The sequence below is a fragment of the Rhodamnia argentea genome, chromosome 6 (assembly GCF_020921035.1).
Source record: "Rhodamnia argentea isolate NSW1041297 chromosome 6, ASM2092103v1, whole genome shotgun sequence".
NCBI lineage: Eukaryota > Viridiplantae > Streptophyta > Magnoliopsida > Myrtales > Myrtaceae > Rhodamnia > Rhodamnia argentea.
The window spans coordinates 30,847,293-30,875,284 of NC_063155.1; the positions used below are offsets into that span (position 1 = coordinate 30,847,293).

General features: G+C 42.3%; 3 protein-coding genes across 5 annotated transcripts; 2 read left to right on the top strand and 1 right to left on the bottom strand.

Moving 5' to 3' along the window:
• Window positions 1-212: 212 nt before the first annotated feature.
• On the top strand, window positions 213-3,614 carry LOC115746036 (putative E3 ubiquitin-protein ligase XBAT31). The gene is made up of 8 exons (XM_030681735.2): window positions 213-716; window positions 909-968; window positions 1,100-1,171; window positions 1,263-1,384; window positions 1,474-1,614; window positions 1,695-1,802; window positions 2,277-2,535; window positions 2,948-3,614. Exons 1-8 carry the CDS (start codon window positions 537-539, stop codon window positions 3,341-3,343), a joined length of 1,338 nt encoding a protein of 445 aa, XP_030537595.1. The 5' UTR covers window positions 213-536; the 3' UTR covers window positions 3,344-3,614.
• Window positions 3,615-15,111: 11,497 nt separating this feature from the next.
• LOC115746029 (U-box domain-containing protein 33-like) lies at window positions 15,112-21,798 on the top strand. Of its 3 annotated transcripts, XM_048281122.1 has the most exons (9): window positions 15,112-15,670; window positions 16,072-16,190; window positions 16,340-16,408; window positions 17,658-17,767; window positions 18,227-18,430; window positions 18,461-18,776; window positions 19,190-19,744; window positions 20,221-20,943; window positions 21,381-21,798. In XM_048281122.1, the coding sequence occupies exons 1-9, from the start codon at window positions 15,394-15,396 to the stop codon at window positions 21,561-21,563; spliced, it is 2,556 nt and encodes an 851-aa protein (XP_048137079.1). In that variant the 5' UTR covers window positions 15,112-15,393; the 3' UTR covers window positions 21,564-21,798. The 3 variants fall into 3 exon arrangements, with proteins under 3 accessions (XP_048137079.1, XP_048137078.1, XP_030537587.1); XM_048281121.1 differs by having other exon boundaries at window positions 18,227-18,776; XM_030681727.2 differs by lacking the exon at window positions 16,340-16,408 and having other exon boundaries at window positions 15,114-15,670; window positions 18,227-18,776.
• A 130-nt stretch (window positions 21,799-21,928) lies between these two features.
• On the bottom strand, window positions 21,929-23,888 carry LOC115746038 (epsin-3). Its single transcript, XM_030681739.2, is given in 5 exon segments — window positions 21,929-22,645; window positions 22,918-23,047; window positions 23,050-23,078; window positions 23,191-23,316; window positions 23,442-23,888. Coding segments are annotated over 5 exon segments (993 nt in total). The 5' UTR covers window positions 23,579-23,888; the 3' UTR covers window positions 21,929-22,074.
• Window positions 23,889-27,992: the final 4,104 nt, after the last annotated feature.

Sequence of the window (27,992 nt, forward strand, 5' to 3'; positions counted from 1 at the left end):
TTATTTAATCAGTGGTTGTATAAAAGAAAAAGGAAAATGGGGAAATTGAGCCGTGGAAAACCAGTAAAGCACGGTCTGATTTTCGGACAGGGACCGTAATAGTAATTGAGACGGCGGAGTGTTGGACTCAATCTTAAATAGTTGGCGCAATAACGCGGAATCAAATATGGAATTCATTCAACGGCCCGAAAATATCTGACTCCTGCCCAGAACAGTCAAAGTCATGGGTACGGTCAGCTCCCCCTCCTTCTCCCGGGCAGATCCAACGTCCAATGCAAATTTAACCCCGGAATTGTTCCCATTTGCTCTGATTTTTCTAATCCTCACGACTGAATAACCGAATAAATAAGAAGTCCTTCACTTTCTCTCTGTCTTCGCTCTCCGCCTGTCGAGTCCTCCCAGAGCGCGTTACATATATGGGAGCCACCTTTTTGGGAGGCGCAATGACCATTGTCAGGCCACCACCTCTCTGGGCATAGGGGTGGAAGCGCCTCCCGACGGCGGCTGCGACGACGGCGGTGTGAAGCGAGGAGGAGATGGGTCAGGGACTGAGTTGCGCGGCGAGTCAGGAGCACGGGCTCTTCACTGCTGTGCAGTTTGGGGATTTGGAGATTTTGGAAGCTGTCCTGGAGAGAGATTCTAGCCTCCTCCACCAGACCACTGCTTATGATCGCCAGTCCGTGCTTCATATCGCCGCTGCAAATGGCCAGATCGAGGTGATTCTCTACAAAAATCCTTCCTTTTTCCCTGTTTCCTGTATCGTCTTTCTAAAGTTTTCTTTCTTGGTTGCGCACCGGTGGTTTATTCTGATTACATTTGTTTTTCGTTCATTTGACTCGCATTTCGTCTTCGATAAAAGTTGGGTTTTGTCAGTTTGGTTGAGCTCTGGTGTTTGATTTGTTTTGCAGATTCTATCCATGCTTCTGGATCGGTCCTTGAATCCTGATTTATTGAACCGGCACAAGCAGGTGAAGTTCATATAATGTCTGCCTTGTGTTTAATGATCTAAAGCTGTTCAATCTAGTGGGCTTTCGTTCTTCTTCTCGATCTGGGATTCACTCTTTTCTTTTTCCTTCTTTGGGTTGTGATATGGTCTCAGACTCCGCTTATGTTAGCCGCAATGCATGGCAAAATCGCCTGCGTGGAAAAGCTGCTTGAAGCTGGAGCTAATGTAGGCGAATTCTAACACTTTCCTTTTACTATTCTTTGGTTTTTTTCATTTGTTGCATGAGTTATTAATCGGAGATGATGTTGTTAATCAGGTATTGATGTTTGATTCGCTCAATGGAAGAACTTGCCTGCACTATGCTGCTTATTACGGTCATTCTAACTGCCTCAAAGCCATTCTTTCTGCTGCTCAATCTAGTCCAGTTGCTGTCTCTTGGTGGGTCTCTCTGTCTGTGTGTGGGTGTGGGGGTGTGTGTGGGGCTCGGCATTAGTTGATAACTTTGCGGGTCATTTGATGGATTTCAGGGGATATGCACGATTTGTGAATATCAGGGACGGCAGGGGTGCCACACCATTGCACCTAGCAGCACGTCAAAGACGGCCTGATTGTGTGCACATTCTTCTGGATAATGGAGCTCTAGTTTGTGCATCAACCGGGGGATATGGGTAATTATTCTTCAAATCCCACGAGGGATTGATTGTTTAAGTTCTCAGTTGTCCACGAGATTGATTTTTGTTGTCTACAGGTATCCGGGAAGCACTCCTCTTCATCTGGCTGCTAGAGGAGGATCCCTCGATTGCATTCGTGAGTTGCTGGCATGGGGTGCAGACCGTCTTCAAAGAGATGCGTCTGGGTAGGATCTCTTGCTCTTACCTTTTATTTTGCATATCCACCATCTTATGAGAAAGTGACAAGTGGTTGATCTTAAATGGGAAAATTATAAAGAATGCCTTGAAAACGTCTTTGGAATTCATGTGAAAGTAGATTTAGGAAGAAAGTGGAAAAAAGATCAAAGAAAGAAAGTGGAAATCTTGAAAGGAAGAGGAGGTATACAACGGATTATGTGAGTTCCTTTTGCCTCATATATCGGTGTCCTCGTCTTGTTTTCTAGATTCGCTTAGCAAAAACAGAATATTAACTTTCTAGATTCAGCCTAGCAATAGCAGTTTGACAGGAAAGAAATTTCACATTCTAGAAGGATTATTGTATTGACTCCGAGTGTTAGATGCAATCTAGAAAATTATGGTTTCTCTAGTGTTGCATTTGTAGAAGTTTACAGTTAACTTGGCTTCCAGATTCTGGGTTTCCTGATCTTCTAATGATGCAGGAGAATCCCATACATGGTTGCTTTCAAGCACAAGCATGGAGCATGTGCCGCTCTGCTAAATCCGTCATCCGCAGAGCCTCTTGTCTGGCCATCACCTTTGAAATTCATAAGTGAGCTGGATGAAGATGCAAAACTTCTACTGGAGCGAGCCCTGATGGAGGCAAATAAGGAGAGGGAGAAAAGCATTTTAAAGGGAACTGTATACTCATATCCATCACCATCCCATTCCGATGTGGGGATTGACGATGATATTTCAGAGGTAATGGTTCCTACTATGAGAATGGCAGGATTTTTTATGTCTCCTTCTTGCCTTGCTCTCTGAAGTTTGCTTATGTTCTTCGAGTTTGTGAACTGTAGATTGGCTTCATTATGAGACCGTTGGTTCGTTAGCTAATCTTAGTTTCGCGAAAAAAATAGACCAGTTTAGGGAGTTAACTTGACAAATGAATCACTGCAAGTGGGAACTAAGCCTGGAGGATGTTGAGCATCCGAGATTCATTGTAACTTTCCCATGATATTTGAGAAAAGCATTTGTCATGTTAGTTGATGCTTTTGTCTCAATTTTTTTCTCGATCAACTGCCAGATTGCGATTATTTGCTTTATGTAGATGCTCGGAATACTGTTGGGTTCAATGATGCCGAAAACTCTAATGGGGCAATCTTGCATGCAGGCCAGCGACACCGAGTTATGCTGCATATGCTTCGAGCAGGTGTGCACAATTGAAGTCCAAGACTGCAGCCACCAAATGTGTGCACATTGCACGCTAGCTCTTTGCTGCCACAATAAGCCCAACCCCACGACCGCATCCCTAACTCCTCCAGTCTGCCCCTTCTGCCGAAGCAGCATAGCACGGTTAGCCGTTGCTAAGAGCAAGGGCTTTGACGAAGCTGATCTCGAGGTTGGGGATGTCAGTTCCTCAAAATTGAGAAGGTCGAGGAGGTCACGGAACTTTAGCGAGGGAAGCAGCAGCTTCAAGGGCTTATCGGCCGTCGGGACATTGGGGAAGATGGGCGGCCGTGGATCTGGAAGGATCGCGGCCGATAACGAGTGGGTCGATAAGCTCTGAGGACTATGAGAGGCCGTGGTTGGCGATCAAAAAGATAATTTTGAACCCAAGAGAGGGATTTAAAAAGAAGGAAATATGACAAAAGAATTCCTTTGTCTATGCCGGGCCACGGTGGTATGTATAGATAGCGAAATGAATCTGCTGTTGCCAATTTGGGGAATAAGCAAGAATTGAGTTGCAGGCTTGGATTGGTAAGTTTGTCATCTCAGTTAGAAAAGGAAATTTGCTGTAGTCTTTATGTCTGTACGTTAGAATGAAGTTGGATTGCTGATTTTTGAGTCTTGTTAGTTGGTCTGTACTGGGGAAAGAAAAAAAAAGGAAATCATTTGATCTTCAAAGGGGAAGAAATGGTCAACATTCGTGGATGGCTGCTACTTAAGATTGTTACGTGTTAAAAGACCTTTAGAAAGAGTCAAGAAAGGATATGGTTTGGGTCTCTTTGACTCCCCACCTGGTCTCTCTCCTCTTCCCTTTGATGAAGGAAAAGAAAAGGGGGGAAAGAGTGGCAGCGAGATGTAATCAGTTATTGCTTCCTCTATTCTTGCTCATGTATAAAGGAAGTGGAATTGGACGAAGAAAAACGAATTAGGACATTGAATTGATATTGCCGTGTGAACTGCGAGAGGCTGTCTCGTCCCCATCCTCAGACGGGTCTCAATAATTTGGGGAAAGAAAAGGGGTGGGGTCATGATTCATATGAATGGATCATCGCCCAGTGGGGCCCGAGCAAGCGTCGCTCGATTGATCTGACAAGATGCCGACACGTGGACTGTGCGGGTGCGTGATTTCTCTGACAAAGGCTCTGAAGCCCCACGGCGGATGGGGACCCCCGAACCGGTTGGCAGTTTGTTTTCATGTATTTGGTCCATTGTAAGACTCTACGGGGCCCTATCTATCCCGGAGTACCAACTAGTTTGTTCTATCTTATAATTGCGCCTTTCTATGGAAACGAAATGAAATGAAGATGAAAAACAGGGAAGTGGGCCATGGCCAGATTCGAAGAGAGGGGGGCATCTTTCTTGATGCTCCCGTTACGTGGGACAGGCCTCTTTTGACTTTAGCGTTGTGTGTCCCACGGCCGGATTTGGGGTTAAGACATATAAAAATTTCGTTGCCTGAATGATTTGTAATTTTATATCACATCCTGGCCTACGGACATCATACTTTAGGTGGAATTCATGATGGTGGTTTGGACCGACCTCATTAGCGTTGCTAAGACGTCGGATCGAGGAAAGAGGTCCAGACATTGTGTCTTGTTGTGACTTCGAGGAATGAAGCGGGGCAATTCTGGTTTCCTACCATACTATTCGTTGCATCGCATTTACTAACACGGACAGAAATAGCTACCTGTCAATATTACGAATAAATTATATGTTCCGAGAGAAAATATCCAGCAGAAAGGGGTCGTTTTCGCGGAATCATTGTAGACCAGAAGTAACCACTAGATTACATAAACTAGATTCTGACGAGTGGTTCCAAATGACTTGAATCTTGTAGGAAAGGAACGGGTCATATACGATAAGCACAAGTGATGAGATAATCACCATAAGCGAACACCCTTAATTAATCAAAGTCAACATCAGTAATTTCCCTCAACTAATCGATTGAATATATATCACAAGAGACATCGAAGCACGGCCAAAATCCTTTTCATTCCGTCCGACTCCGCAATGAATTCTTGCACACTTGTCGAATTCGATGAGAAAAGTTCACTTCTTTAATCGGGTCGAATCGTGAGAGAGAGAGGGAGGGCAAGTTGGCAAGTTGAAGAGGAACAAGATGCCAATCTCCATATGACGAAGAAAGAATCCGCTCGTTTTCACACACGGGGTTCGAGAAGGCGAGCCGTCGCGGTGAATCTTCCAAGTCATTTCCCATACGTTATGAACTTTCGAAAGATATAATTGAATAGTCCTGAGTTTCTCCAATAAAGGCACGTTAGTCTCTTGCTGGTTGCGTTGAAGCCTTCCTTTTTGAATTCTAAAATTCGGTACCCTTTTCCCTCTCTCCCTTTCTTTTTTTTTTTTTTGGTCGAAGCCTCTCTCCCTTTATAATAGTACAAATAACCCCTTCTTTCACGTTATATCATCTCGGTCTTACTATTACTCCCATGCTGCGTTTGTCCGTTTTGGATTTCTAGTCTAGATAATGATATCAAATCCTTGAATTTTGCTATATTCTATTCACTGTTTGGTGCATTAATAAGGTCCGATATTTTTGTATCACTACAAAAGAAACCACAAATGCATAAATGGAGATAATCCCATCAATCAATCAATCCATGATTATTGTATGATCTAACTCTTGAACAGCATAGGGGTGCAACTTGCAAGAGCCACGAGTTTGATTATGACAAAAGAAATGTAAACGAGCTACAAAATTGGTAGATCGGTCGGCGAATGCCAACGAGCTACAATGTTGGTAATTCGGTCAACGAATGCCAAATCTAAAAAGAGATAGAAAACATGACAATTCACCTTCGCTATTTTGCAAATATAGTGCTTTAACTCTCTCGCTACTTTTGTGAAACTTTAACGTGAATCACATAGCTATGGAGAAGGAGTTTCGACTTTCTTGCTGCTTTCGTAGACTTTTAGCATGAACCTTGGAGCTACGAAGTGGAAGGAGCTTCGATTCTCTCACAGTTTTCATGGAACTCTGATGTAAACCAAAGAATTACGAATGAGTTGTGAAGATTTAATATGAACCGAGAGATACATAAAAAAAAAAAAAAAGATGGAGAGGGTAGTCTTTTTTTTTTTAGAAATCTCATTGCTTCTTATTTTGTTTGAGAATTAGAAAGATCCTTATAAAGTTTGATTTTTTTTATTTAAAACTTGGATTCTTCTACTTCATTTTTATTTACTTTTCCCTCTCTTTCTTTTTATTTCTTTTCTTTTTTATTCCCTTCCATCATTCCTTAACAAAAATTTCATAAAAAAGATTTATACCTATGATATATACATTACAGAAAAAAATAAACTCAAATATAAAAATAAAAATAGTAGCAAATGAATATAAAATTTGTTGATTTTTTTGTATTTTTATTTTTATATTATAATTCAAATGCTTAGTTATACATAATTATTTCTTAATTTTATCAATTTAATAAATATTTTATTAGAAAAAAATAGCTTTTATACAATGGATATAAGAAATCCCATATACCTTCATCCCACCTTCCCAATAAAATACTTTTATCCGGCCTATATTTTTCTTTCGTCCAATTTTATTCTATCTTGGGCAGACACCAAACATAGAATAAGATAAATTTTGTCCTATCTTGATTTTATTCTTGGCTAACAAACATAGCCCTATAATTCAGTTGAGCAACTTTGACAATGTAGAAGTGCTGTCACGTAAACTATCGTCCAAGACCCAATCATGTCCTTTTTGGGTATGCATAGTTCCATACCTAATAATACAACCTATCTGTATTGGCATTTTTGTTGTCTCCACGGGTTAGATCACAACATTGTCGGAAGATATTTCAACCGAGAAAAGGCGGAATGCCTTCTAAAAATGTAATGTCAGCACTAAACGAGAACTATTCCCACGTGTCGTGAGAATAATCATATTACGCACAAAACCTGATGCATAACTTCACTTTATATAAGAATTTGATGAAAGATGGCTGGTGCATAGAGAGTCCACGAACACCAAGTGTAAGATCGTTTCTGCGGATAGGAAAGGGACCATTACTTCAAGCAGATGTTCATGACAGCTCTCATTTCAGTCCACCGACAGAACAAGGTACTTTTTTTTTTTTTTGGTCTAGTTATCTTATTCTACTATACAAGCCACACTATGTGCGTTATGTATGATGTACAGGTTGCAAAACCCTATTCCCTCCTCACATGTCTCCACCCCACTGTCCTTGAAGATAAGGATTCGAACCTCCCATCTCCCTGTTCTCAAATAAAAGGAGTGGCCTTGAGGGCAATCGCAAATGATTCAGTACAAGTACATAGAAAGGAAAGAAACGTGCCCTTGTATCTTGGGAACGGAGCAATGTTAGATACTTGGCCAAAAGAAAGTCCAAAGAGAAAAAGGGTGAGCGCAGGGACAATTATAACACTCTATCGTGTAAAATTTCCCTGTGTTTCCCAAAGAACATGATTGATTGATCTTTTCCGGGTATCCGAAGAAGATGACCAATGAGGTTAACTGGTACTGGTACCACTCATCTTTAGGTATCACGTGTTTGGACCTTAAGTAGCATCGATACCAACATACGACACGACACGTCATTTCTAAAAAAGAAATAGAGTATTCCAACATATTAGTTTTTTTTTTCTTTGGTTGTATGGGAATATTAACTTTTTGGGGTGGCTGGATATATGACTTAAGAATATATATTTTGATAAATCTACGTTTTAACCCTTAATTTATTTAAAATGTTCAAAATTGACTCCATGCTTGTCGAAATGGCATGTCGAGATGTTGGATTCGCGTGTCGCCGAAGTGTCTGAAGCGTTGAGCACGTGTTGATCGCATATCGAAAAGTGTCTTAGAGTATCGAAATATCGGACATGATACGATATGAAGGCTTCCGGAAAGTACCGGTGATTCCTATTTGGACTATCCTGCGTCACTCAATTTCCTCAGCACAGTCTAGTACCTGTGCCACGGAGAACTGCTTCTGTGGTTCCTCGTACAGAAGTTCTACTTTTACTGCTGATGCCCTGCAACTCTCTGTAGCGTTTAATTAAAGGAGTAGCGCAAACCTAAGTTCTTATTTCAGCCCATAAATTATGGACCTTCGGTTAGAAAATGCCATCGGAGGCCTGACAAGAGACAAATGGTAGTCCATCGAGAGGTGCCGAGCAGGAATCCAAAAGCTATTGAGCCAGCAAATGGGCCTGCGCACAAAGAAAGTGCATTGTTTTATGTCTAACGTGCGTTGTGTCTGATCTGATCCATAAAAGAGTTTGCAATATCGATTAGTTCTTCAGCATGTTAGCATGTGCCTTGCAGTCGGTCGATATTTGATCTGCATGTGGATGTCACTCCGCAGCAGAAGAACGTTTCTGGATCTCGAACCAGACCGTATCATGCGACATACAGCGCAAAATGGCAAGGTTACTGTCTTCTGCCTAGATAGGTTTAGTTGACACGAATAGTTGAAGGGATATCTCCAAAGAGAAAATGGAGTACTCGTCCTTCTTTTTTGTCTTAGCCAATGCTGAAATTACTTCGAAGATTAACCTATTAATGAGATCTCAATTCCAGCGACAGTTTCATTAGATATCTATTATTTCTTTCTGCCATATCCTTAATGACAAGATCTATTTTGCATCATAAGTAGTTAATGGGGGGTTGCTATTATCCTTTTTGTAGTGACAATAGTTAAGGACCGCTTGTATTTGTACATACCATGAAGCAACGAAAACCACGTTGGTAATTTGTTTGGAACAAAGCGAAAAGGAAAAGGAAATAGAAATACACATTTTGCAAAGCTTGTTCTACATCCTCTAAGCACAATACTATCGAAGAAAAATTGTCTGACACAGTCATTTTTCACAAATATGACCAAATTTTATGGTCCAGGACCACCAAATGATGGACAAACCTGTCAGCCGACAATGCCTCGATCATTTCTATAGCTAGCTTGAATGCTATGACACCATCATAAATCTTCTTTAAAGAAATCCTGCGACTGTGTTTGCTCAAGTTTAACTCTGGACAGGTTGGCGAATTGAATCGTCGGCCACTTCTCAGCAAGTTTCTGCGACTCATTAACGGTAGTTATGGTGTGCGTGAGCGCGCGCACGTGTTCGTTGTTTCGTGCAAAGACTCTTGAATCAACCGGTTAAACCAATGCATCTAACCTTCCACACAAGCCTGGGTAGAACCGAACAGTTAGCTATCCTTTCTTCTTCTTCTGCTCTTTCAAGTTTCTGAGTGCACCTGGTATATCCTTTATCCACCTCATCACGACATGGATGGATCAACAATAAAATTGCAGGAGCTCAACCGGGTTGCGAAGTATATTCCGCAGATTCTTGGATATAGGAATGCCTCTTTTCTCGCTGCTCGATACATGACATATCTGTCGTTTTAGCTTTCCAGTCAACCAATGTGAAGTTTACATGCAGAAGGCAGTATGTGAAGTACATGCAGTAGAGCTAAATCTATACGTACATCTAAATCAAAGACTGAAGTGGTTTTGGGTAATTAAATTGGTTATTTGTACACACGTTCGAAAGGACAATGATACATCATGCTTGATATGTATGCACCTGTAAGACTAAAAAAGCTACGATGGTCATAAATTGTCGTGCATTGGCTTGATTTAGAAACGCGGTGTACGCATTAAGCTAGTGAAGATGATCCATAAGCGAACCGAGGAGAACATCGATCCACGTGGGGACTCGTTTTTGATAATAAGCAACCATTTTATGTTGTATTGCACTAACTAAAGGAATGAGTTGAGTTTGGTCCTCGGCTCACTCCTTGACGATAATATCTCCCGTGCCGAGTATGCAGAAGCTTAATTCAAGATCTTGAAAATCTTCAACTATGTCACGCCACGATCCACAAACGCTTATAACCATGAAAAAACAAAGTTGATCTGCTGTATTCGCATCTCATGGGATTCCAAGAAGAACTCCTCATAGTTAGCGCGTTGGTGCCGTGTCCCCTTCCTTGGGTCTCCGGTTCATCTCCCCGCCGAAATTCGTCAACAGAGGTGGTGCAAAGAAAGACCGAGTCTCGCTCGACAGATCAATCAAGAGCAGCCGGCACTTGAACGGCGCTTTGGGTGGTGTCTTCGAGTTCAGAGTCGCTTCCGATCTGCGCTTCCTCGGCGCCGGCGGGCACTCAGCGAGCGCTGGTATCTTGCTACCCGCGGACGTCGGAGTCTTGAAACCTCCCTCGTCGTCTTCTCCGTCGCCGTCGACCTTGAATTCTTCGCCCACGTTAGACGGCAGTTTGATCACCAACGAGGGCACGTCGATCACGGCGGGACCACACCCATCAGGTTTCGTCGCCTCCTCCTGGGAAGGCGCGATTTCCGAGAAGTCAGAGGGCCTCACGGCGTTCGGATCGCCCTCGGGAAGGCCAGACGGCACTTCGGAAGTAGAAGTGGACATGCCCAAGAAGCGTAAGCGAACAGGAAGACGCGGTTGACAGAGAAATGGCAATGGGGTCTCGCGGGAGGTGGTGGGGAAGAATCATCACATCACCCACATTCTTCGTTCTTTGGACTTGACCTACTTATGAAGCTGCTTGATGATCGAGAGGGGGATGGGTCATGGATACGGGTCCACCATGAGAGAAGGATCCGATGCCAGATAAATCAATCAGGGAGTTTCCTAACCTTCGGAAGTATGGCCATCGCTAGATACGGTGGCGTATTGAAATAGCTATGGAAAGGGAAACCTTATTTTAGGAGACGATAGCTAAAAGAGTTCTACAAAGTCTTTTTATTTGGCGGCAAAAACAGAGAAATTCTACGTGGGATCTTTTGTAGATTGACGTGAAAGAACTAAAAATTACACCGCGGCCTAGTGGGAAATTAGTTGTGAACTGACACTTATGTTGGGAAAATAACCAAACAAAAATCCTAATCATATTTGCAATTGTGTTAATTTAATTCTGAAACCGTTTTTTTTTTGGGCCAATTGAGCCCTAAACCTTTTGTATTCAGACTAATTCAATTCTTCCGGCCAACTTTAGCCGGTTGGTGTTGACGTGGTGTTACCGGAGTTGATGTGGTAATTTTAATAATATTTTAGTATTTTTTCGAATATTTTTATTCCTTTTCTTTTTCTTTCTTTCTTTTATTTCTTCTTCCTCTGCATTCGTCGGCCTCGTCAATGGCTGGGGATCGGCCGCAAGCGAGGCTCGTCGCATAGGGACGAGTCTCGCTATGCCTGCTGTCTAGTCGGGGTCGACCTCACCATCTTTGTCCTTTGGCAAGATGATACAAGTAAAGACGGCACTTTTACAAACACTTGAGGTGCATCGAGGATGGCCGAGCAAAAACTTGCCAAATCAAAGCTGCAGAAATCAAAGGCTTCGGATCTAGCGAGGGCGAACCTCACTTGAGGTCGGTGAGGTCGATCCTCGCTAGCCTCGAGCGACCTTGCCCTTGTGAGGTGAGCCTCGCTCGAGTCCAACGGCTGTAGAGGAAGAACGGAGAAAAAAATAAATAAGTAGTTCAAAAAATATTAGAATAATATTGAAAATTGTCACATACGTGCCGGCGGGTCAAAGTTTGTTGGAATGAATGAATTGGTACAAATGCAAAAATTTTAGGACTCAATTGGCCAAAAAAATAGTTTAAGACTGAATTGGCACAATTGTAATAGATTTATAACTTATTTGATAATTTTCTTGCTTATGTTTTGATATGTGATAGTTGATATGTTCTTCACATGTTAGTCCTCAAACCCTAGTAGGGTGTGCATGTAGAGATCGTTTAATTTAAGATACCACTTTTCTCTTGGTTATTATCTTTTGATCGCTTAATCAAGTTGCTCCAGATTCTTTCAGTCATTATGTTCCTCAAGCCAAGTATATGCCACTGGAGACATTTTTCTCAAGCGAGACTTACTGATAACAATATTCCGGCAACTCCTATTGAGACTAATGCTAAATAGGATGACGAGGATGAGACTCCAAAATTGAGACATAATTCGAACATACATAAATCTGGATGACATGATAATAGATGTGAAGTATTTCGTTGTATCTCGACAATTTCAATTGTAATGCTCTAATGTTATAGATTAGATGTGATGATCGAGGCTCGAAACGCATGTCCTAGCGAAATAAGACCCACCCACATCCACATGTCCCCTGTTTAAAGTGAATGAATGCCCCATGGGGGACCCAATTGGGATTGCTTGGATTTCACACCTTCACAGACATTATGAAGATCTCTTTACGATGGTGGACCACGAACTTGCTGCCTCGTGTTTCAGTATACTTCTCGTCTTAGTATCTTCTCATGAATCACTTCCTCTCTTTCCACGATCTTCTGGTATTTTGCGATCTGCTTTGTACATCTCGTGAAGGATTCCCTGATCTTAATCCCAAGAAAAAAAGGTGGGAAAACGATACAGCCCATGCGAAAATTTTCGATTTAGATGTTCGCCGTTCCGAGTTCGTCGGCCTAAGATGGAGAAGATTCTGATGTATGAATTTTGAGGTAAAGATGAAGAAGAGAGGTGGAGATTGGAATGAAATGATGAGGTGCCCCCACCTTTTTTGCACTCGTTGATAATGAGACGCATTGGTGGTTATAAAAAGGCAAAAAGAGTGGAGGACACAAACACTCACGCACGCAAACTTCGATTGCAAATTTGTCTGTGCTGCCTCTTCATGCTCGATGAAAGAAGTTAATAATTCTGGTCCCCTTGAATTGGTGGCAAATCATGTTCATGCCCAATGATTACCGCTAGCCATCATCTCGACCTCGCCGTATGGTTTACTTCATCTCCTTCCCGCTTCTCCCTCTCCCACTCGAACAAAGCCTATGTAGATCTACCCGACTCCTGTACTGCACATGACCTGCTCGACAAAAAGAACCACCGCGTTTGCCCAATGAGACATGCTGAATCCCACTACGTAAATTCCAAAAGGGTCTTCGACCACCACCAAAAAAAAAATCCAAAAGGGTCCGACCGAGACATGGTTTTCTTTCTGGGTCTTGGAAGATGGGGAAGACCCACGTCCGGTCGAGGCCCGGTTGTTTGGTGGGCCGGACGGGCAAATGAGCAGTGGGCCCCCATGCTCAAAGGTAGTGCGCCCGTGCATCGCGTCTCTCGGTCGTGGTAGTCGGGAGCCGGCATTGACTTCTTTGGTCAACTTTCAAAACCGTTGATTGCTTTCAATATTGCAATTTGAAGGTTTTACGAGTTTATTACTTCCCACGGCATTACTATCCAACGCCCAAAGCCACTTGTTAAATAACCTATATGGAAGTCTTAGAGTTGACTGCATAATTCTTTTCTCGCATAATGAAAAATCAATATCTCAAAAGCCGCGACTTTGATATGCTTATTCGGATCACTACTTGATGAGAGCCCTTTACTTTTTCAATCATTAGAGGATTTATTTCGTACCTTTCCATCTCATTAGCCGCGTAGGGTTGGTTTTGACCGTCGACATAACGAATGACGCGGCACAACATGTCTCTAAATTCAACTCCGCATCGTTGGATTTTCTTCACCAATAGGGAGTACCGAGCAGTTGCTTTTCTCGTATTAGGTAATACGGTGGATATTTTAAACCGGTTTAGGACGAGAGGCACGGTCGGAGGATGAATGCCGCCTCGGAAAAGCCATCTCAACTGCTCCTGCCTTTCCCTGCTTTTTCTTTCATAATCTTGGATTATTAAGTAATAAATCGGACCTTTTTCACCGTTTCTGCTTTTGACTTTAACTCAGCAGCCATTTTGTTATTATTCTTTTATCTTAAGGGCTAAATCACTGTGGCGCTGGGTACACGTAACCGTGATGTCAGGCTGGCGTGTATGCATATCGGAGAGCGCACGTCATCTTTGAACCGCAGTCAAAGCAGGTGTTCTAACCACGTATTTGACGGAGAACGTGGAACATGAAAAAAATCGTAAGAAACATTGACCATCTTATAATTGCGTTTTTATTATTATTTTTTTTTGTTGTGGTCAAACTCAAATACCGTGCTTATTTGTTTTCTCGGTCGCGCTGTTTTTCTTATCAATTATGGTAAACATGGATCGAAACTAAGTCTATATGTCGGATTGCTTTCCCATTATTTAATCGCGAAATATGCTATTTCAAGTAGGGTGATAGAAAGCGCACGCTTGACATTATTCACTGTGAACTCGCCCTCTCATTCCCCTAAACCCTAGTTGCCAGGAACATTTCCGGAGGGCTCTCCCTTCCTCTCACTATTTCAAAGGAGATTAGAGTAGCTTCGTGATGGTTTCGATCGAGTCAAATCTATGCTCATTCAACCTTTTTTACTCGCTCGGTGATGGTGTTGAGGATGCCAAACCTAGACGTGCACTGTTGAAAGGCAAAGCCGTAACAACATATGGAGTTCTTGGTTTATGTGTTCATTGCTGAAGGCGGATTCGTTGATTGATCGATGATTATGGTGTGAAGAAGTCATAGATGTGATATTTAAGCGTGTTCCCCATAACTTTATTCCGATGATTTCTATTGTTATCTAGAGTTTGTTTTGTTTGAAAATTATCCATATGTATTTTGATTTGCGGTTGAACTGCGATATTTCTCGCTTGTATCTCGAGGAAGTGAATGAAATGAAATGTTCCTTTTGACAAGAAAAAAAGTAGGGTGATTAGAAAAAAAAAGGGGGGGGGGGAATAAATACGCAAAAAGCCCTAAAACTTGTTACGAAAGTGCAATTGAGTCGTTTTAAAAAGTACAATCAACTCTTAAAACTTGTTCTTGAAATGCAATCGAGTTTTAAAACTCTCACAATGTGTAATTAAGTTCCGAAAATTATAACAAAAGTGCAATTGAATCTTAAAACTTATAAAGAGTATAATCAAAAGGATGGCTTAATGTCACAAATTTGATAAGTTTTGGGATTCAATTGCTCTTTTTGAAAGTTTTAGAATTCGATCGCGCTTTCTCGTAATCAATCAAATAGAATCGGATATCGAATTACTTTATGATCATTTCATCACAAAATCCGTTATTTCATGTCTAATAAAAGAAAATAAAAAGCGTTCCTCAAAATAAAATCTAATCAAATTGTCAGTCCAGTGGAAAGAATTCGGGGAAAGCGAGACGGGATCGATTCAGAAGTCATGTCCGAGTTGAGTGAGATTCTCCGTGGGCATATTCCCTTCCCGCTGCTTTTCCTCCCTTCCGATCCCCAGAAAAAGGGGGGAAATGCTCTGCTCTCTCGCTCTCTCTCCTCGTCGCGGTCTCCATCAGGTCTCCCCGAAAGTCAGGCGCTCCTTCTCGAGCCTCCTTTTCCCGAGAAGATCCGCACTCATTTCTCCATCAACTCCGCACCGAATCTCACTCCGCGAGCCCCTCGCGTGACCCGGCCGGAGGCCGCACTCGACCACGGATTCTGCGGCGATGGAGCTCCTGAGACCTTGCCACCCCCACCACGGCCTCGCCGGAGACCCCCTCAGCCGGTTCCCGTCGCCGGAGAGCTTCGGGCTCGGGTTTGACCTGTCAACGAGCTCCGCTCACTCGTCGGAGATGGCCGCCGGAGGCGAGAAGGTGTACGTGGCGGTCGGCAAGTCGGTGGAGAAGGCGATCGGCTTGATACAGTGGAGTGTGGAGCGATTCTCCGGTGTGGAGATTTGTGTTGTCCATGTTCATCAGCCTTCGCCGGTGATTCCGACTCTATGTAAGTTATAACCCCAGCGCGCGCGCGCGAATTCCCGTGGTTCCCTAGTAGCTTCGGCTTTCTTCTAGTTTGTGCTGCGTGTTTGATCGCTTACAGGTCCCCAGTGTCGTGTTGTAAGGAGATACTCGACACGTATGTGTTTCCTCCAGCGAGAGCCATGGTGATTTTGCTTAATTTCTCTCTAGGAGTTCAGATTCCTCCGATCATGTTTCTGAACTTGTTAATGGACTGGCACTTGTCATAATTATCTATTAGGACTTCAAGTAGCATTTGATTAGGACGATATACAAATTTATTCTGTGTTGCTGTCGAGGAGAAATCTGAGATCCGATTTTATCCTGCTTTTCCTCATTTTCCTGGAGCTAACTCATTCACAATGTAATCCTTGGGATCGTGTGCAGTAGGAAAATTGCCTGCCAGTCAAGCTAGCATCGAGGTCGTTTCAGCTTATAGAAGGGAGGAGAAAGAGCAGACAAGGAAACTCTTGCGACATTACTTGACCTTCTGCTGTACTTCTAAGGTATGGGTATGCCCATCGCTGTTGTGCTGTGCAACTACCAAATCTTCATCTTGATTGTGTTAAGCCCTTATCATACAGAATGATGACTGTCCCTGAATATATGCAAATTCGGAAATGATTTGTTCCCTTGTCTAGTTACTGGATTGCAGAGCTTTCAACCATGTACGGTCTTTTCTTCTTTGAATTGCAAAATGTGTTGCAACTACATTCTTCCATTGGTGGGTGCCAACACGTAATCCTAATGACCAATTTGTTGACTACCCTTTATTTTTTTGACTTAAGTGATTGACCATCCATTTAAGTTTAACAAGAAAGGTAACTGGCCATGCCTCCTGACCAGAACCAGACCCCTGGCAGGAACCCACAGTGTTTGTTGCCACGCCTTCAAGATTGTTGTCTGTCATAGTTGTGATCTTGCAAGCTTTCTTTTGGAGATCAGTCTTATTGATAAATCTAAGTCCTAGCAGCGGCGAATGATTTTTCTGGCCACAATCAAAGTTCACGTATATTCTTTTAATTGGGTTGCCTGATTTCAGTATGCGAGGGTATTTCCTTTATTGCCGATTACCCTGGAGTAATCTTTTGGACTTGTAGATTTGGAGAAGCTAGAAAGTTAAATGACATCTTTATGCTTATCAATGGTGCTTTAATTCCTTGATGGGATATTTCAGCTTCAGCCATTTACGATACTTTTTCCTTATGCAAATCTAGCAAAATATCCTGTCTGAACACGAGGTACCTGAGAGCCTTACAAAAAATGGAACTTTACAATTTAATTGAGATTTGATTTCTCCACTCCGAAAAGACTGGCGTGAGCTTCTTTTAGCACCCTATAGTGCATGGGGCCATTAGAAATTCATTTGACAGGAGCCAAAGAGATGGCAGTGCTATCAAAGGTTAGGTTATATGTTGGTGCAGTAGATCGATCCCCTCTTCACCTTATTGGAGGAAAAAGGTCAATCTGCTTGCAGGCTATTCATGATTTGTTGTTTGTGAGGTGAGCTAATTGAACTTTGTGGTCAGAAATATAGAAATTTTTTTTGCAATATGAAAATTTAAAACCCAAGTTCTTGAATTAGGTTGAGTTTTCAACTTGAATGGCTGGCCCTCTTCCACACACTTGAAAAGGTAGAAAAGCAGAAATGAAAGAGAAATCCTCTGTTCCTCATCTTGAAAGGTTTCGAGTTATTTAAAATGAAGTTGTGGCCTCCATTTTGTTGCCTAAGAAAGGAAGGATCTGTTTCTGTAGTGCGCTTTCTGCGCACTATCTGAAAAAATCTGAAAGCAGAGACCTAGGATGTGGTAAATCGTCCTGCCCTTTCACCTCCTATGAAATGCTATATAGGCATACACATGTTTCGGGTGATTGTTGAAGTAGGTGTTAATTATCTATATAAATGACAAGAAGTTCTTGAGCTTTCTATTTTCTTTTTACTAAACTAATGTAAGTCATCATGTCCCTTTTAGGTGAAAGCCAGTGTTCTCAGCACTGAAGCAGAGCAGGTCCAAAAGGGCATTGTTGAGATGGTTGTCAAATATGGCATTAGGAGGCTTGTTATGGGGGCTGTACCAGAAAAGTAAGTGGTCCATTGATCACATTATTGTCCATGAAAGCAAATTGAGTTTTTACTTGTTTCAGTGATATATCTGAAGAGTTTATGTTGTTTTTCCTGTTTTATCGTTCTCAAATCTTTTGCTAGACGACCATAATTAGTTTCCTATATATACCAAAGCAATGCAAAGTTTTTCAGAAGAGTGGTGCTTGCATGTTTTGCACATTGTTGCTTGAATTGGTTGGTTGTTCCTCTAGACAAGGATCATCAATAGTGAGAAACATGATCAGATGCATTTTTTTAGAACCATATTTTTCTGGTTAACTCTCAAAAGATGGTGTTGACCCTCATTGACATGCATTGTATGATGTGCTTTGTGTTGTGAGTAGAGAACATGACTACTTGATGTGTCCTTATTTTGATAGAGAAAACTGTGCTGATTGTTTATCCTAATCTCCTACATCGTACATTGTTTTGATGCAGTTGTATGAAGGTTAAAAAGAGCTCCAGTAAAGCGAATTATGCTGCAAAACATGCACCTGCTTTCTGTGAGATATCATTTGTCAACAAGGGTAAACGCATATGGACTAGAGATGCCTTTGAAGGCCCCATTCCCTTGGACTCATTAAGTAAACCACAAACATCTGCAGGAGCAAGTATGAGACTGCCACTATCGGCGATCCGAGAAAGTTCTACGTCCACATCTAGTTTGAGCGGTAGTTGCAGCAAAGTTACAGGCTGGCTTCAAGATGAATCAGTTTCTCCACGAGTGGCTTTAACTGGTTCTCCCAACAGATACCTTCCCCAACATTCCAGCAGTTTGTTTAGTTCTACAAGTGCTAGTAGTTGCTCCGGACGTACCTATTCTGAAAGAAGGGTTTCTTTAGATTCCGACATGAAGGTCAACGAAGAGATTTTGCATAGTCATTTTACAGAAACTTGGATGCAAGTTGAGGCAATTAAGAAGGAAGCACTTCAGGAGTTAATGACGCGCAAAAAGTTGGAAGCAGAAGCTGTCGAAGTAATCAGCAAGGTGCTTATAACCCTCCTGTCAACCCTTTTTTTTGCCCCCTAATTAGCTGTCGGTTTTCATTTTCAGTGCTTTGATTATCATTTAGGATAACTATTTTGGGAATATTTGGCTTGATTCAAGCACAAAACATCATCCTTTTTTGTGAATGAGGAAAACAGTGAAAGGAAAATGGAGTAATTTCTGAGATAAATTTGTGGATGTATTCTGTGCAGATAAACATGTGGTGTTAAAAGATATTGGTTTTTGGTTTTTCCTCAGACAGAATGTTTTCACAAACACGTGGCCAGTAATTTTGTTCTTCATTTGTTTGGTGGTATTAGCATAAGTAATCCAACTCACTCTACTTATTGTATGCTGTATCTGATTTATCACGTGAAGAGATGGTGTGAAAAAATTCTGCCTGTTTTATTTAGGTGAAAGTAATTGAGTCTGCATATGCACATGAAGCTAAACTTAGAAATGAAGCTGAGGATGCATTAAGAACTGCAGTGCAGAAGCAAGAGAAGCTCTTGGAAGAAAGAGAAGAGATAGTTAGAAAGCTACAGAAGACCATGAGAAATGTTGCTCTTCTAGACAGTCGTGCTCAAGAAGCTAGCCGTAGGCGTGATGAAGCAGCTGGAGAGTTACATGTCATTCAAGCATCTATTGCTACCCTTAGGCAGGAAAAGCAGCAGATTCAGAGACACAAAGCGGAAGCTGTCAGTTGGCTTGAACGGTGGAAAGGGCATCGGAGAGCTGGAGCTGCAAGATGTACTGGGTTTTTTGGTGGTCTTAATGAAGATATACCCGGTTTTGCTGAATTTTCATTATCAGAAGTCCAATCTGCGACATGTGACTTCTCTGAAAGTTTCAAAATTGGGCAGAGTGGACATGGTTGTGTATACAAGGGGGAAATGCTAGGTAGAACTGTTGCAATTAAAAAGCTGCATTCTCATAACATGCAAGGGCAATTTGAGTTTCAAAGAGAGGTAGGCCTCTCTCTCTCTCTCTCCCCTCCCCCCTTTCCCCTCTTGTGCACGTGCACGCACACAAGAACTCTCCTGTTGCGATATCTATAGCAATGAGATATTCTCATGTTTTCATTCTGCTCTCCTTTCTTTTCAAGTTTCCTCTTCAGTTTATGGATTTGGATAATCGATAATACTAGGAAGTGTTTCCTTCATTTGTTTGGTGGTATTAGCGTAAGTAATCCGACTGTTATACCAAGCCTTTGGCGCTTTAGGGGCAGCCTTATGTAGCCTCTGTCCCATCCTTTGTTAATGCTCTTTAAAATGCTAACTTCGCTTCTAAAGCTGTATGCATTCTTGGTGTGTTCATCACGCTTATTTCTCGTCTTCCTTATCCATAGCTATACTGATGTAGGATATGCTTTGGTGTCTTTACTGGATTCATAACGGCCTTGTGTCATGTACCAGTTTACTCAAGTTTTGTTTGGATGGTACAGGTTCAAGTTCTTAGTAAACTACAGCATCCGCGTCTGGTTACCTTGCTTGGTGCATGCCCAGAAGCCTGGTCTCTCGTATATGAGTACCTCCCTAATGGAAGCCTCCAAGATTGCCTTTTCCGGAAAGGCAATAGTTCCCCCTTAATATGGGATGCTCGAGTTCGAATCATTGCTGAGATTTCAAGTGCTCTTTGCTTCTTGCACTCCTCGAAACCTGAAAGGATTGTTCATGGTGATCTCAAACCTGAAAACGTCCTTCTTGATTCTGATCTTAGCTGCAAGATATGTGATTTCGGGATTTCTAGGCTTGTAGCCGAGGACACTCTTCGCTGCCCAAGTTTCCGCCGAATCACAGAGCCAAAGCGTGCTTTTCCTTATACAGATCCTGAGTTCTACAGGGATGGAAACTTGACGCCCAAATCTGACGTTTACTCTTTCGGTCTGATCATCCTACAGTTACTCACTGGTAGACCACCTACTGGGTTAGTCAGTGAGGTGCGTAAAGCAGTGTCATTCAACAAATTGGAGTTGGTTTTGGATCAATCAGCTGGACAATGGCCGACGTTTGTAGCACAGCGATTAGTGGACCTGGGTCTTCAATGCTGTGATTCTAATGGTAGGAATCGGCCCAAATTAACACCTACATTTGTGAGGGAATTGGAGCAGCTGCATATCTCTGAAGAGCGAACAGTGCCCTCATTTTTCTTGTGCCCCATCCTTCAGGTGAGTTATACTTTTCATGAATTGTGGCGTTTGTGTCTGAGTCTTGTCAGACCATCTCTTCTCTTAAGATTCTGTCTTGTTTTTAGTTTAGGATATTTGGGTTAATTTCACCATGGAGCCATTCTTGGCATTTTTGTTTCCCACTTTAAGGGACCCATGTTGTTTGGGCTTCAGGAATGGCATAGTTGAGCATATCTAGACGCTAAGCGGCTTGACCTTTGTATTGGTGTCGCCACTGGCCTGAGCCTGATTTTTCATGGCATGATTTCTGTTTGAGAATCTTAAGTTGAGATATTAACCTAGCGTCTTTTTTTGTTTAGCAAAGCTTTGGTGTCGCCCACTGAAAAGTGTGAACTTGAGATGTGCTAGTTGATCGTGATCCTTGGCATGTCTTTCAGTGTAATGTTGCGGCTTACCTGTTCAATGGTTGCATCCAGGAAATAATGCATGACCCTCAGATTGCAGCGGATGGTTTCACTTATGAAGGAGAAGCGTTGCTTGAATGGTTGGAGAGTGGCCACGATACATCGCCAATGACCAACTTGAAGCTTAGTCATTTGCATCTTACTCCCAACCACGCATTACGGTCAGCAATTCAAGACTGGCTCTGCAATCCCTGAGCTTTGATTAGAGCGTCACCTATGTATGTATGTATTCTGTAACTATACAGAGGACCGTATCTATGGAGCCTGAAGCGTCTTTGCCTTGCATGCATGTAATTTAAGTTGTGATTCATTATTCCCTTGCACTCCCTACGTCTAATAATGAATCGTCACTTTTTTTCCACGTGAATTAACTTGTAGAATGAACATCCGGTAAATTATATGCATCAAATATTGCAGTCTGCATTGATAACTGGGTCGACTTGACGTTAGATGTATCTCCCAACGAGCAATGACACGAAGCAGAAGGATATTCACAAGCTAGGGAAGAAATTTTTATCAGAGACCCTGTTGAAATCATAGTAACTGGTTTTCTCACAATATGAAAAGTGCATCATCGGTGACATCGAGTTGAATACTCTAGATGACAAGAAATGCATAACCTTTACCCACTTTATTTAGTGACAGTGCAGGTACGAAACTTGCGACCCCTATTTCCTCAAAATCTCAGTAGCTTTCCCTGCCAGATTCAGTTTCTCACAGTAATAAGGGAGTCTGAGCAGTCATGCTCGGCGTCGCGATTGAAAGGGTGATCACCCTCCGCATCAACCGCACTGTTGAAATAGTCACGCTCAATGTCCAGAAGTGGTCTAGACTCCTTAATGCAGATCCATTTGTGTTTCTGCGCCGCAGTCGCTTCCTTGCTCGGTTCCATGTTCTCTTTGAAACTCGTCCTGGATTGGTAAATCTCGAGCGAAGCATCATCACCACATGAATTTTCTGTTACTTTGGCAGAACAAGGAAATACTCTCGCATTGTCAGTGTTTTCCTCTGAAGCTCCAGCATCCTTTGTCAGCTGTCCATCTGGGTCCTCGTTTTCCTGGTTTTCAGGCTGAGAATTGCATCTTCCATAAGGCTTAAATGAAAAATCTTCTAGGTTGCTCTGAGTCGAGCAAGTCCGCTGGCAGAAACTTCCGAATCCTTGGATCCCCCGGGTCAGTTTCCGAGCTCGCTCCCTCTCGTCCTTGAGGAGCGGCCCCTTCTCTAGGAGCTTCAGTATTCTCTCTGATTTCTTCCGGACTGCTAGACCCCAGTTGAATCTACACATCCATGGAAACAGCTTGTGACACACGCCATCAGAAGAAGAAAAAAGCACATCTCGGTACAAAACAATAGAAAAAACCAACTTTAACTCAATCCCCTCCCCCCAAAAAAAAAGAAGCCCAATCCGCGTCTTTATTATGCTTTAGCGTAAGCTTCCCCGTGCATTTTCTAGTTCTTATTGCATGTTCTGAGCCTGCCAAATTGATCATTTTGCCTTTTGATTCACAGCGGAGAGGCATTTGTTAGATGCACCAAATGGAAAACGCACCCATTCTCATCAACGTATTGGAAGCTCCCGGCCTGCGCGATGATGCCTTTATCGCTCTGAAATTCCTCTGCCACGCTCTCGGGTCCATGGGTCAACAAGTGCTCGAGCAAAATCAGAGCGTTGTACGAATCCTCCAGTTCTTTTTGTCAAATCTGGACAACCTGAATCATATCCCAAGTTTACACGAGCGAAAAGTTTATTCGTAATTCTCGTTAATGGGGACGATCTAATGGAAAGAGAGTTCGAAAAAACAAAAAAAGAAGAAGGCAAAACCTATCGTGCAATATATCCACAATCCTCCAATAATCATCAACTTCAAAAGCTGCCTTTGAGATTCTACCCAGCGTCCGTGTGTCCGGCGAACCCCATGAACTTCCATTGATAGCGTCCTCGGTCAACCTTCACAAATCAAAATCCAACAAATAGCAGAAATAAAGGGGAGATCAAGCTCCAAAAAAACAAAAAAAAAAACAGTCCCCAGAGCACCAGAAAAATGTGGAAAAGAAAGAGGGAAAGGAACTCACAGCTGTGCCGGAGTGACATCCGTGAGGACCAATCTGGCGGTCTTGATTTTCTCCTTCAGAAAGAAGGAAGCTTGCTTCTTGAACTCGTGGAACAGTGGGTTGCCCACGTTCGGATTGCTTCTGCTCAAGATCGACATGCTCTTCGGATCGAAGAAGGCGAGGGGAATCGCGATTCTCAGTTCAGATTTCTGGGAAGATGGAGTTGGTACCTACGCAAGTGAAAAGCACAACTAATCCAGTGACGGCAATGTAGAAATTGTCAACGGAGGAGAGAGAGAGACACAACACAAAGTGGGGATCTTTTTGGAAGGGTGTCCTCGGATGATGAAATCAATGTTGGAAGAAATGGGGGGAACGTGGAATATTTTAGAGCGGGGCGCGAGTTGATCTCGCCACATGTAAGCTTGTTGAGGGTGATGAAGTCGACATCTTGATCTCCATTATGGAAGCATTTATAGTCTTTGTTTTAGGCTTTGCTCCGTTTGAAATAGAATTTGAACTTGAACTTCTGCATTGCCGTCTCCCCCAACTTGAGGTTTGGGACCGAAACCGAGTCAAAAACGGGCGAACTAGCTACTCCATGGTGGGATTCCAATGGTAACATCAGTGAGTCCTTGCCCACCAAAGAAAACATGATTTTCTTAGTTTGATTATGGATCGTGTTTGACACTGAAAATCGGCTTGGGACTTAATTAGTTGCAAAGCCCATGGAGGTTACGAGGCCCATATGACTGTGCTCGGGCAGATTGACGGTCGATTAGGGAGAAATGTCGGCGACACCTGGGTCCGTCTCGCCGACGGTTATGTGGAGCGATGGAGTACGCATTGCAAACCATTTAAACTGCGTTTGGTCGTTAGGATTTCCGGTCGGGATAGGATTGTATAGGATATGATAAGAAATCTAGGGATTTGGTCATATCCTATCCATCATTTAGTGAACTACGGATTTAAAGTCGGATATTCTCATATCATATCCTATCTTGCATTTGGTAGAAACTGTATATCAATATAAAGGACATATATGCCCTACGTGATGTTCATGAAATATTCCGATCTTATTACTATAAAAATAATGTTCTCATACAAAAAAAAAAACTTGAAAATATACACATGTTATTAGATTTTCAAACCTCTTTGCAAAAAAAATAAATAAATAAAATGAAAATAGAAACAAATGAGACAAGAAAGTTAACTTTTATATGACGGATAAGAGAAATCATATCCGACCTTATCCTACCCCCTCCCCTAGGATTTTTTTATCAGAGTTATATCCCCTATATCCGACATTATACTATCCGAGACACCTACCAAACACGGGATAGGATAAAACATATCCTATCCCGAGTTTTATACGGATGACCAAACGCAGCCTTAAAGGATAAGGAGAGCGACTATTGAGATAGATCCGGGGAATTTCGGGATAAGGTGTATGTAAAGAAATCGCAGGAGATGGTTTTACTTGTATTAGTCTATAAATAGTCGGAGATGGCTCTTTCTTAGGGATCGATCAATCAATAATCAAACATTTATCATTTGCTCTACAATGAATCTTATCAAGCATCTACTTTATCGCACTTTACTTTATCATCCTATTTATTTTTCGTCATTTTTCCTGTCCGGAATCATTACAAGAGCCCGTTTAAAAAATGAACCCGAAAGCTCGATGTTTGTTGGTAAAACATCTTTCATCGCGGATCATTTTGGGCGAAACAGATTGCAAGCTTCTTACGATAAAAGTTGAATAACGAGAAAGTAATTCCGTACGGATGCGTCAACGATTACTAGGATGGCTTCTTCTTTTCTTCCGCCTCAACGAGAAGTATAATTGTTGCCATTGCTCTAATGATTTAGGACAAATCTCGTTACGTGGAACGCTCGTGCGATATTAGGAGTAAGGATTACCAAATGGTGCGTTAGTATGATATATAAAGGGATCAGCTCGCTAGAACCCGACGGCTCTTCCTGGGTTTTGGTCCTTTTAATTAGGCCCATCCATGGTTATGACTGCACAACTTTTGGCCTTCCCAGCAAAACGAAACATAGAAATCAGATCGAAGGCGGAACAAATGCACGCATCCGAAATTTTAAAAAGCAGAGTTCAAGTCATAAATTTTGCGCTTGGGTGTTGCGACCGCGAACGCAGCGTCGGGTTTCCGACGTCTCGACGGGAGATCCGGTTCGTGGGCTTTAAACTGTGCCGGAGTGGATGGGAGATTGTACGCGCGATGATCATCGCCGTCACTTGTTTAGATCCGAGGAGTTGCAGAACGCACAGCGACGTGGGAACAAGTACTTTCTCGTGCACGCACGACATAAACATTCGGGAATGCCTCAGCGCGCAAATGAATTTTCCCTGTCGGCTTCGCATCTGGTCGTAGGAGGGTAGAGGGAAAATTGGTGCCGGCATAGGCGAAGACTTGACATGTATTTTTCCTCCATGAAATGATTGACCATCACCTATAACGAAAGAAAATAAAATTCGGCAGTGTTCGTGAAATGCACATCAACAACTATACGGGGATTTACTCGATCGCACGCGCTCTTTCCGTTCTTTTTTAACGAGATTTAATCGCATTTTTTCAAGTCGTTATCCGGTACCGTATTAGCTAGCGACGTGGGATAACACCTGAAAAGATACTAATTCCAGTACTCTTTCGATCCGCCCTCTCGGCCCCGTATGCGGAGATCGCTTCTATTAAGCTAGGGTCGATGTGCCTTCATTTCGGCAAATTAGAAATGGGAGGAGGATGAGATTGCGGATGTAGAACAGACTGAAGTGTAACTATCACCATCTCTTGGTTGCCATGCCAATGTTGGGGTTAATTGCTCATTAAGTACGTGGAAGATTGGAAATAGAGGATAAAGACTATGATTAGTTTTCATTTATTTGGTGGTTTAGAAAAAATGGTTTCTTTTTTGTCGAAAGAGAAAGTTGCTTTTTCCCAATCTAAGCTTGTTGTTTTCAGTTTATGGAAGACGTTTTTCGTTGATCGGTGAATTTTTTCATCATTCAAGCATCGGAAAGTCGAAAAACGATTTCCCAAAAACAGTTTTCCTTCGAACAAATAGATCATTAACATCAAATAGGACTCCCGCCGTTGACCTAAACTTCAAAGTGCACTCAGTTGCAATTTGCCTTGCAGTTATTGTGTTTTACAAAATAATTTTGTCTGTCAAAGTTTTTGGTTGGCAATATGAAGCGTGGAAAAACCATGTCATCTTGCTGATGTAGGAGCAAACGTGTGAAAGCGTTAACTTGCTAAAGCTATGAAATCGCTTCTAAAATGGAGTTAGGCGATCATAGTTCGATCTCAGGCAACGTCCACTGTTGGCTCTGGTGTCAGAGCACCAAGAGATCATACCTAACGAAACAGTTGAATATTTGACGACCCAGAATCCAAAACCCGAACCACGGAATGCATAGGGCTAGCCGCGATTAGACCCATCAAATGGGTGTGTCAAAATCGGGTTTGAGTCGAGCATAAATAGTTTGATCCAAAGATATCCATTTAATATGTTTATGACCTATTTGTTATAATGAAAATCTAGTTGTTAGATTAATTAAATATTAAATCCCGTCTTCATCTAACAGCTCAAGCTTTTAGAACAGTTAGTAGTGGTCCCATCAAATATCACATGGTATCAGACCAGGAGATGCTGAGTTCAAATCTTTTCGGGTCTTATTTGTCTCTTCAATTAAATAAGTTCACGCATAGTGCATGAGCGAGAGTGTTAGAGTAATTAAGCATTAAACCGCACCTTCATTTAAAAGCTTAAGCAACCTAACCCATATTCCTAAACTACTTTTATATTTAATTCAATCTAAGAAAACTCGTACCCAAATTGAGATGATAATGTGGAGTGAGCGAGGGCAAAAGAGTCGTAAAGGTAGGTTGAGCCTAAGGGAGTTGTACATCATTTTAACAGGTCCAGTCGCGATTATCTAGTTCAAAAAGCTCATGGCCCAATATAACATGCAGGCCCACTAAGATGCACCCGACCTGAACTTGGAAAATATCGTTCGAGCTTTCTTTTACTTTGTGTACCATCAAAATTTCGTGTCAGTCGAGATGTTGATGGACTTCGACGGAAGTTGGCTAACTTCAGTGATCTTCTAAACACATAACATCAAAACTGAAAGCTGTGCAAAAGATCTTTTGGTTCAATGTCCCTTCGTCGTGAACCAAGGAACTGATGTGACAGGCCGAGAGTTGCAAAACATTGACCGGCTCTCTTGGCCTGAGCTATTAAATAACTGGATGACCGGGCCTTTAATACTCTGATGACCCTCGTATCTGCCTCTTCTCAACTGCACTTTGCATTTACTATATCAATTCCAAAGTAGTTAGCAGTTAGGAGAAATTATAACCAGATCAACCAGGAGGGTCCCGAGTACCACCTTCGTCGCAAGGTCTTGCCTTTCGCTACGTAGCGGGCTCCGAGAACTCATATGGTGGTCAAGTGGTCTTTTTGGTGGATTTGCGTTTTGCACTATCTGGTTAGCAAGATGTTTATCGGCATAAAGCCGACTGCGAAACCCACCCGGGCACA

Excerpts from the sequence above, each read along its gene's own strand:
- LOC115746036 (XM_030681735.2), top strand. The coding sequence starts at position 537 with ATGGGTCAGGGACTGAGTTGCGCGGCGAGTCAGGAGCACGGGCTCTTC. Across the intron at positions 969-1,099 it reads TATTGAACCGGCACAAGCAG|ACTCCGCTTATGTTAGCCGC; the intron begins GTGAAGTTCATA and ends ATATGGTCTCAG. Across the intron at positions 1,172-1,262 it reads TGCTTGAAGCTGGAGCTAAT|GTATTGATGTTTGATTCGCT; the intron begins GTAGGCGAATTC and ends GTTGTTAATCAG.
- LOC115746029 (XM_048281121.1), top strand. The coding sequence starts at position 15,394 with ATGGAGCTCCTGAGACCTTGCCACCCCCACCACGGCCTCGCCGGAGAC. Across the intron at positions 16,191-16,339 it reads CCTTCTGCTGTACTTCTAAG|AGCTTTCAACCATGTACGGT; the intron begins GTATGGGTATGC and ends ACTGGATTGCAG. Across the intron at positions 18,777-19,189 it reads CTGTCGAAGTAATCAGCAAG|GTGAAAGTAATTGAGTCTGC; the intron begins GTGCTTATAACC and ends TGTTTTATTTAG.